The sequence below is a fragment of the Megalobrama amblycephala genome, linkage group LG1, assembly GCF_018812025.1.
Source record: "Megalobrama amblycephala isolate DHTTF-2021 linkage group LG1, ASM1881202v1, whole genome shotgun sequence".
Lineage (NCBI taxonomy): Eukaryota > Metazoa > Chordata > Actinopteri > Cypriniformes > Xenocyprididae > Megalobrama > Megalobrama amblycephala.
The window spans coordinates 42,861,746-42,872,094 of record NC_063044.1 but is presented as its reverse complement, the minus strand read 5'-3'; the positions used below and the strand labels follow the sequence as shown (position 1 = coordinate 42,872,094).

At 38.7% G+C, this 10,349-nt stretch overlaps 1 protein-coding gene across 2 annotated transcripts; it reads left to right on the top strand.

Annotated features, from left to right (window-relative positions):
- The first annotated feature begins 5,102 nt into the window (after nt 1-5,102).
- LOC125270406 (interleukin-7 receptor subunit alpha-like) lies at nt 5,103-10,333 on the top strand. 2 transcript variants are annotated; one of them, XM_048193978.1, is made up of 8 exons: nt 5,103-5,546; nt 7,491-7,602; nt 7,783-7,931; nt 8,118-8,260; nt 8,372-8,528; nt 9,255-9,381; nt 9,470-9,543; nt 9,638-9,765. In XM_048193978.1, exons 1-8 carry the CDS (start codon nt 5,474-5,476, stop codon nt 9,685-9,687), a joined length of 885 nt encoding a protein of 294 aa, XP_048049935.1. In that variant the 5' UTR covers nt 5,103-5,473; the 3' UTR covers nt 9,688-9,765. The 2 variants fall into 2 exon arrangements, with proteins under 2 accessions (XP_048049935.1, XP_048049926.1); XM_048193969.1 differs by having other exon boundaries at nt 5,108-5,546; nt 9,690-10,333.
- The last annotated feature ends 16 nt before the right edge of the window (nt 10,334-10,349 follow it).

The window sequence follows — 10,349 nt, the reverse complement described above, 5'->3', positions numbered from 1 at the left end:
ACGTGTTTTAAAAGTGTTACAACCATCCCCTTATATACAACTAAGAAAATTTTTGTGATTTTTAATAATTTTACAGAATGCCTAGAACTTGGGTGAGAAAAACAGATCATGGAGTCGATGCCAGTCTTTTAAAAAGAGCAGCAGAGGAAGTTAGGAAAGGAAAGTCTGTTAGGGCAGTGGCAAAATCCCATGGAATCTGCCATGTAACCTTGAACAGATATTGGCAGAAATATAAAGAACTGAAAGACCAGGGATCGAGGGACCTTCCTCGTGTAGGATACTACAGTCCTCACCAGGTCTTCACCAGGGAGCAGGAGGAAACTTTGTCACAGTATATAAGCCAGGCAGCCGATATATACTATGGGCTAACTCCACGTGAGGTGAGCATGATGGATAACCGTCTTGAGAACAGGGTAGAAAAGGCAAGATTCAAGACCTCTCAATGTGTATTAGACCTTTCATGCAAACTCAATTTATGTTTGTGAATGATGAATAAAATATTTAAAATCAGGTAAAAGTTAAATAAATACCAACACATACATTTAGACAATTTCTAAAAAATGTGTGTCCCTACTCAGACATCATGTTATGATTTCTTTTAGGTCAGAAAGTTTGCCTATCAACTCGCGGTGGAATTCAGCATACAGCATCCACAAACCTGGGATGAGAAGAAAATGGCGGGCCTGATTGGTTTAGCTCGTTTATGAAGCGGAACCCCAGACTTTCAGTGAGGAGTCCACAGGCAACTAGCCTTTCAAGAGCTACCAGTTTTAATCGTGCTAATGTGGAACTCTTCTTCAGTCGACTGGGGGAGGTGATTGATAAAAATGGGTTTGATGGCAGTGACATATGGAATGTCGACGAAACCGGCGTGACAACTGTCCAGGCACCATCCCGAGTCGGGGAATGAAGCAGGTTGGTGCCATGACGTCAGGGGAGAGGGGCACACTTGTTTCAGTAGCATATGCTGTGCAAGCTCTGGGGAATACCATTCCTCCATTCTTTGTGTTCCCTCGTAAGAATTTTAACGATCACTTTGTTCAGAGCGGGCCATTGGGGAGTGCAGGAAGTGCTAACTCATCAGGCTGGATGCAGGAAGAGGATTTCCTATCATTCTTCGTTCACTTTGTGAAGCATACAAAGGTCAGTCCAGAAAGAAAGGTGTTGCTCCTGCTTGATAACCACTCTTCCCACATCTCTGTGAGAGCTGTGGATTTTTGCAAAGGCCATGGAATTGTACTACTTACGTTCCCACCACATTGCAGCCATAAACTCCAACCACTTGATCGTAGTGTGTTTGGTCCGTTTAAAAGGATGGTGAATTCGGCGAGCGATGACTGGATGAGGGGAAATCCAGGTAAAACTATGAGTATTTACGACATTCCAGGCATTGTGAGGATCACCCTGCCTACAGCCGCAACACAGAAAAACATACAGGCCGGCTTCCAGTGTACAGGCATATGGCCATACAATTGTTAAATTTTTCAGGACTGTGACTTTGCGCCTTCTCAAGTCACAGATCGTCCTGATCCATCTGAGGCTCTTCAACAGAACTCCTCTCCATCTCACCTGCCGCCTGGTTCCTCTCCTCCTTACCTGCTGCCTGGCTCCTCTCCAGCTCACCTGCCACCTGGCTCCTCTCCTCCTTACCTGCCGCCCGGCTCCTCTCCAGCTCACCTGCCGCCCGGCTCCTCTCCTTCTTACCTGCCGCCCGGCTCCTCTCCAGCTCACCTGCCACCCGGCTCCTCTCCTTCTTACCTGCCGCCCGGCTCCTCTCCAGCTCACCTGCCACCTGGCTCCTCTCCTTCTTACCTGCCGCCCGGCTCCTCTCCAGCTCACCTGCCACCCGGCTCCTCTCCTCCTTACCACTCTCCACTCATTAGGCCATTTCCAAAAGCAGGCCCAAGGAAAGAGACAGGTAGGGGTAGGAAGAAGAGGTGCTCAGAAATCCTCACTGATACACCAGTGAAGCTGGCATTGGAAGAGGAGGAGCGTCGAAAAGGGAAAAACATCAGAAAAAAAATCTTGGGGAGTGAGAAAAGCAAAAACAAGAAGGTAAAAAAACCTGCAGGAAAAGGGTGAAGGCTGATAACTCCTCTTCAGAAGAGGAAGATTTCTGTGTCGTCTGCATGGAACCATTCAGAAATTCAAGATCCAAAGAAGTGTGGGTCAAGTGTGTTTTATGTAGCTTTTGGGCCCACCAGGCATGCACTCCAGGCCTGACCAATTTTATTTGTCACCATTGTGACTCTGATTAACAATGCATTTAATTTGTTTGTTCTTGTCACCATTGTGACTGATAAAGAATGCATTTCATTTGTTCATTCTGTGGAGTGGGGGTAAATATGTTTATGTTAATTTGCTCTCACACACACACATACACACACACACACACACCCATATGAATGTGCACGTACAGACATGCACACACAAACGTACACGTGTGCATGCACAAAAACACACAATATGCTCATACACTCCCCATATTCACACATATTTTATTGTTGCAGCCATTCATTTAAAATAAAACTGTTGTCGTGGCATATCACTTGGAGTACCCTTAGTTTTTGTGCATTTTGTCTACCTGTTACAACTTACCCCAGTGTGTGTTACAACCTACCCCAGTAGTGGGGTAGGTTCTAACAAAGGACCACCTTGTATTTTTCATCATCTCACAAAGTCTGTGACATAGTTGAATACATTTAAATTGTTGCCATTTGTAGTAGACAAATGTGGGTACTTTGCCTAAAAGTTTCAGACTTGTAGCCTAAAAAAAAAGGTAGTTTTAGGTGCTGAAGAAAAAAGTGTTACAACCATACCCGGCCTCCCCTACTAAAAACATATTTAAATCAGTTCATGTGAGTACAGTGGTTCAATATTAATATTATAAAGCGACGAGAATATTTTTGGTGCGCCAAAAAAACAATAACGACTTCATTTAGTGATGGCCGATTTCAAAACACTGCTTCAGGAAGCTTCAGAGCATAAATGAATCAGTGTATCGAATCATGATTCGGATCGCGTGTCAAACTGCCAACGGCTGAAATCACGTGACTTTGGCGCTTCGAACCGCTGATTCAATAAACTGATTCATTTGTGCTCCGATGCTTCCTGAAGCATTGTTTTGAAATTGGCCATCACTAAATAAGTCGTTCGAGAATAGTTGTTTATATTCTCGTCGCTTTAATATTATTATAATATAATATTAATATTGAGCCACTGTACTCACATGAACTGATTTAAATATGTTTTTAGTACATTAATGGATCTTGAGAGAGGAAATGTCATTGCTCCCTATGAAGGCCTCACGGAGCCATCGGATTTCAACTAAAATATCTTAATTTGTCTTCCGAAGATGAACAAAGGTCTTACAGGTGTGGAATGGCATGAGGGTGAGTAATAAAAATAAAAATCTGATTTAAATGATAATTAAAAAATATTATCATATTTCCATAAGAGTGCTAAATTTAATCACTAAATTAATGTCAGTCATTTTTAAAGACCTAGGAGAAGTTGTTGTCATGGTGAAACATTGCAAAGCCCTGAATGTGATCCTTACAGGACATCCAGACTTAAAACTGTGGCATGTATGATGTCAGAGAAATTCATAAAAATATAATGTCCACTACAGAGGACAAAAGTCTATTCCTGGGTCTCAGGAGGATATAATCTGATCCATGTTTACTAATGTACTAATTTACTAGGCTAATGCTCGGACACACTCACATTTTTAAGACATGGGGCAGTCTTGCGCACTTACTTCCTGTCGCGTGCACGCGCTCAAGTGGCCAAGACCTGACAAGAAGTGAAACTCAATAGTTCCATTGAAACACCGGCGCCAGCAGCAGCCCTGCGCTTCCGCTATTTTGGGGTGAAAGCGACTCGTCAGTCCACTAGTTTCTATGGCAATATCAGCTGCTTTGTTTTTTTAAAAAAAAAACATTAAAGCTGAAATCCAACCTGAATGATGAGAACACAGAATAATATATATCACTAATGATCATCAAATCTTTTTAACAGTTTATTTTACAGACTTTGTGTTTAAGTCTTCCACTTTTTTTCACAAAACCTTTGCTCTCTAGAAACCCAGTCAGTTTGGGTTAAAATTCAATGAAGTTCAAGTATTAGCATTATAAACACTGAATTAATACCAACATATGAAAATTAAATTAAGCACATACAGACAAATTGTGAATGTTGAACAATAAATATATAACAGAACATAACAGCTTGACAGCAAACTGTTTTTTCAGTGTTGGCTTATATTAATGTCCATTAAAAATATGTAAACAAAAAACAGCCACTGTGTCCAAAAGTGCACAATTATTGGATAACAGACACAGCAATGCATCATGTTCTATAAGATCATTATGTTTGTAGTGTGATCCAGGGGATTAAAACGTACAATGTTTATTTCAAACCTAATTACTATTACTATTACTCTAGGTCTGAAATACAGTGGCAAGAAAAAGTATGTGACACATACTTGCCACTGTATTGTATGTTTTAATTCCTTGTCTATTCCTTAGTAAAAGTTGGTCTCAGCAGATTTGTGAATAGGTTTTAAGAGAAAACTCTTAGCTAAGAACTTTTACTGCTATTTAGGAGAACTCTTAGTGGTAAGATAAAATGTTTTGTGAATATGGCCCCTAAACGCTAAGTGGACCAGGACTATTTTTTCTTTCTTTCTTTCTTTCTTTCTTTCTTTCTTTCTTTCTTTCTTTCTTTCTTTCTTTCTTTCTTTCTTTCTTTCTTTCTTTTTTCCCTTACAAAAATGTCCTGTGGTATTAAACATCAAAAGTACCACACAAAACTGTCATGGTAATTGTGTAGTATTGTGTTGTTTTTTGGGACGCTTTCCACAGCATTTTGTTGTAGAGTAGGTAGCCTATGTAATAGATTTCTGCAGCAAACTAATTGTCACTTGCTGCAGAAATATGACTGTAAAACAAGAATATCACAGCAATATTACTGTGCAACAAAATCCTGTGGTAGTAGGCTACTGCAATAATATCAGTGAAACAATCAGTGAAATTTCACTGATTGTTTACAGCTTAACGGAAGTTACACCCATAATTTGCGCAAAGCATCATGGCGCTATGAAGAATAAATTGCTGTGATTATCCTGTCATAATTCAAATACTTTAATATTATCACAGAAAACAACAGAAAACCACATATGGCATCTAATGTGGTTTTTCTATTGTTTTTTGTGTGGTATACCAAAGCATTTGAGCAGATAATTATGACGGGATAATCACTGGTCCGGACCGAACCAAGCGAACCGAACATGTGTGAACACCCAGAGAACGACAGCGGACTTATCAAGGGACCTTCCCAAATTTTTTTTTTCCAGCAAGTCAATTCAGTCTCACTTTCACTTTACATTTAACATCAGCTGTTCTCGGAACAGCCCCAACTCCTTTCACCCCAATAGCGACGGTCCTGATCTATACCTGTTGCTGGACGAGAGATGGCGAGTGTTTTACGGATGCTTTTTGTTGTTTTCTGTCCTTTATTGGTTCTGTCTGAGAGTGGAGATGATGGTAAGTGAGATTTGAGACTGTACGAGGTATTTGCGGATGGGACATGTGTTTGCCACTTTTTGCCAGGGACAGGGTCAATATTTTCACCCACCTCTTTTTGAAACATCGCGACACGGATAGGCTACATAAAACAAAAGAAATATCTCTAGTTGACTGGCAGTTCATTTTTTGTGTGTGTGTTAAATAAGAGGCGACCGGGCGCTGGAATGTGTTATTTTTGAAATCATGTTGAGTGCCCGTTGCTGCCGTTTTCCAGTGGCGCAACAGTAGGCGCTTGTGCACGCGCAGTCTTCTTCACACAGACGAGCACGTCAATTAGCCTAATGCAGTTGCTATTGATATACAATCACTGATGTAGGCTACATATTTGATTTCAATGAGAAAAATAAAATGAAATGAAATACGAGGGTGGATTAGAACCCAGAACCTCTGACACGCTTAACAAAAATTCCATTCCATTAGAACAAACGAATTCTTAATACTCGCGAGACTAACAATGTATTGTAGATGTAAGGATGAAACTATCTCATTAAACATGAGTTCTATAACAAAGGGAAATGAAACTAGACAGCTGTCTAAATATATAAACTCGTGACTATAAGCGGAAGTAATTAAGAAATCCAGATTTGCTTTTACCTGAAGTATACATATGGAAATTGCTGAAAACATATGGGTTTACATATGTATACATAGTATACATATCTGGGTTTGCTGAAATATACATATGGAGAACCAATTATATAGTAGAAAAATTGTATAATGAATCATGTCACATTCGCCATGCTCCTATTTTATAAAAACTATTGTAGCTACTCTTTTTGCTGGTGGGATTTTCTGTGATTGATTCAAGATCCTCCAGCCGAGATTAAAGCATAATCAAGGCATTGTATGGAGACTGTCTAATTGCTAAACTGCAGGCTAGACACTATAGAGATCTTACGCTTACTTTGAAAAGTGTTTAAAAAAGTCTGACTTGAACAGGTATTGAGTTGTGAGCGGGACACAACCTAACGCGGGGCTAATTGTTACACGCGTGGTTTAAAAGTTTCCACAAATGCCAGCATGACAAAACTTAAAGGGTTAGTTCATCCAAAAATAAAATTTCTGTCATTAATTACTCACCCTCATGTTGTTCCACACCTGTAAGACCTTTGTTCATCTTCAGAACACAAATTAAGATATTTTTGATGAAATCCAATGGTCCAGTGAGGCCTGCATTGAGAGAAAATTCAAAGTCACGCTCCGAACCACTGATTCAAAACAAAAGATTCGTAAAGCTTCATGAAGCAGTGTTTTGAAAATGCCCATCACTAGTAATTGTTGAAGATAGTCTTTATTATGTTTTTTTGGTGCACAAAAAGTATTCTTGTCGCTTCGTAACATTAAGGTTGAACCACTGTAATCACATGAACTGTTTTAAATATGTCTTTAGTAGCTTTCTGGGTATCTGAACGTGTTATTATATTATCTTGCTCCCTATGCAGGCCTCACTGAGCCATCAGATTTAATCAAAAATATCTTAATTTGTGTCTGAAGATGAACGACTGTCTTACGGGTGTGGAACGGTGGGCACACGGCTAATGACTATGTATCTAGATTGTGTATAGTGGTTTATGATATGATCTTAAAGAGATGCTTTTGGCCCATTTAAGCTAGTTTTCATTGAAGCACACTGACGGGCCATTCACAAAGAATGCGTTTTTCCATTCCACTGCACTACTTTCCCATTGATTTTCAATGTTAACGCGCTAGAGGGATGTCTTTAACCATTGCGCTCGTCTTGCACATGACGGCGTTAAAAACATACGTACCTATTATTTTAAAAAACAGGTCTCTAGACCTTGCTTTTTAACAGCAAAAACATGTTCTGTGTGAACTGCCCCTAACAAGGACTTAAGGGTGACTAGAAAAAAATCATGTTTTTCTCTTCTGGTTTCATTTTAGATTGGTCTGAGAAAGAAGTGACCTGCACATCCATATTGACCCTCAAACAGAGCAACCTCACCTGTTCGCTAAATGATGAATCCAACAAGGAGGTCGAATTTGCAAAACTCTGGTATTTAACTACATAGCTGTTTACTATAAACGGGTGTGGAATATTTAACTGAATATTTAAAAAAATGCTTTTGTCACTATAGAGTGTGTTTGAATGTAATGTGAATCAATGTTTGCTCTAAGTCAAGCTCTAAGTCTTGATGTTGAACTGGAAATGACAGTTTTTTTCTTTCCTGTTTAGCCAAATGACAGAGAAAAAAAAGTGTAAACATGCTACTCTAGGACCAGAAGACTTTACTTTTGAGAATGTGAGGATAATGGAAAGATACAAGCTTGAAGTATACTTAAGAGATGAGGTTATTGAACAAGTCATCGACATGCTAAAAATTGGCAAGTCTATCTATCTATCTATCTATCTATCTATCTATCTATCTATCTATCTATCTATCTATCTATCTATCTATCTATCTATCTATCTATCTATCTATCTATCTATCTATCTATCTATCTATCTATCTATCTATCTATCTATCTATCTATCTCGTCCATCCATTTAATCTGTGTTTGTCCTTGCAGTCAAAATCCCAGCTCCTGATATAAAGCTTGCCACTTACATGGAAGACACAGAAGAAGTTTTCATATGGCTTGAACACAGTCATGAATATGTTTCCAAGCCTTCCTTTCAAGTGGAAATCTGGGGGGACAAACTCGCAAACAAGGTGTCTTCTCCCAACTATTAGTTTGTAAAACTTGAGCTTTCTTAACCATTAAGATGGAATCATTTGGAGTTCATTTCACAAATAAACAACACGTGTTTTCTTTCTTTACAGTCCATCAGCGCTACTATTAATTACAGGAACTTCAGTATCAGCAGGGACAGACTCGGTGGAGATGGTGTTTACTATACACGTGTTAGAGCAAAACCTGTGGATTTCTTTAGCGGCGACTGGAGTAAGTGGAGCTCAACTGTCAGCTTCACTATAAAAAGTGAGTGGATCATTGATTAAATGTCAGTTACATGAGAGTATACAATGAGACAATAGGGTTATGAGTGAATGCTGCATACTACACAGTAAATTCCCCAGTGCATATGGGAACCACCAGCAGGGTGTTAAAAGCAACACTGAAGCAGTTTTAGAGTTAATTGGATAATTAAGTGATTAATTGAGTGAGAATTGTTTGATTATTGAATCACTGAAGGAAGGAGAAACACAAGAACTACATCTGACCTTCAGCCACAGCCTTAGCTGAAATCAACTGAAAAGACATTAAATCTCTCTTGTTACAAACCAGAATGATTTTATTTCTGTCTTTCGTCTACATGTGTTTTCGGGAATTAACAGGTTTAGATGTTGATGTTTTATTGAAAATGTTTGATCGCCATTATGATGATCAGTGTTTCATTTAGTTGGACAGTTTAACTCTTGACTTTTTATGTCAGGTTGTGGTCTTTGTATTTGTTTAAATATAATTCAATGCAAAGGATGCCATAAACAAAGATGTTCATGTGATAAAGTTTTAATCGTTGTAAAAAAAAAAAAAAAAAAGAAAAAAAAAAGATTAATCTCATAACTGACCAAAAGCTTTTTAATGCACATTATTGATGTGCTCAAATAATTATCTGCTCAAATAGCTTTGGGCTTGAGACAATTTGGAAAACATACAATTTAATCATTGTAAATAATGACACATGTTCTACATTTACTATCAAAGCAAACAGTACTGAGCTTCTAAAGATCACGTCACGATCATCACTTCACATCGCCGTCGGCTTCTCCATCTTTCTGGTGCTCATCATCATCATCATCATCATTTTGGGGGTCTTGCTATGGAGAATGCAGTGAGTGTTTTTTTTTTTTGTTTAATTTCATTTTAAAACCCACAAGTATTTTTTTTTAAACAAATGTACTAATTGTTTTCTCAACCAGTATAAAAGGCTACTTCACAGCAAAACATCCCGCTGCCGAAAGCAACTCTCACACGAATGCGAAGGGCGAAAGAGGTAATTCAGTTTGTCTTATTATTTCACTTGATATTATGCAAGAAGTGCTCAATGTCCTGTGCGTGATTATTGTCATAATCTATGATCCTAAAAGTCCCGAGAACAGCAAACTGTGGTCAGATATCTGCATTTCTGTCTTTATGAAGAAACGCACATCATGGACACTGTACCGGCCCAGTCCCTTGATGCCTGCGGACCCTCGTGCCAAACACCACAGCCTCAGATGCCCTGAACGATCTGCCAGCTGCTTCTTGGCATTGACTGCCATCTCTCATGTGCCTGCCATCATACAGCTATCTGATCCAAAGCGATTTTTCACCTTATTTGTTAGGGTGCGCTCTTCAAAATACAGGTTCTTTATTGGCACTGATGCCAATAACATTTAACCTTTCTATTGCACAAAAGGTTCTTTAGATTTTTTTTTAAAAAATGGTCTTCCAACTAAGAAAAAAATGTTTTTTTTAAGAACTGTACCCTTGAATATTGTTTGGTAAAATGGGTCTTTGATTGCTGAGCGGTTTTTGTTGACCCTCCATTATGGAGTATAGTGTGTATATAGTTTTAAATTCAAATTTGTAACACAGAACTCAAACTGATATTCATGATATGACTTTTAATAACAAATACAGTAATGCAACAGGTTTATAAGAACATCAACTGTAAAATTTCAGCTTTGTGACAGTACTTCCAACAGGCTTTTGTGTATTCTCAAGATCTCAACAGTTTATATTTTGTTTTTAAGTGATGTCCAGAACTGTCCAAGTACAAATAAAATCCTTCCCAACCCTTACTGTCTGAGTTTATTT

Bases quoted from the DNA above. Each gene is read 5' to 3' on its own strand.
- LOC125270406 (XM_048193969.1), top strand. From the start codon at position 5,474: ATGGCGAGTGTTTTACGGATGCTTTTTGTTGTTTTCTGTCCTTTATTG. The intron at 9,382-9,469 runs GTGAGTGTTTTT...TTTCTCAACCAG, and splicing joins GTCTTGCTATGGAGAATGCA to TATAAAAGGCTACTTCACAG. The intron at 9,544-9,689 runs GTAATTCAGTTT...GTCTTTATGAAG, and splicing joins GAATGCGAAGGGCGAAAGAG to AAACGCACATCATGGACACT.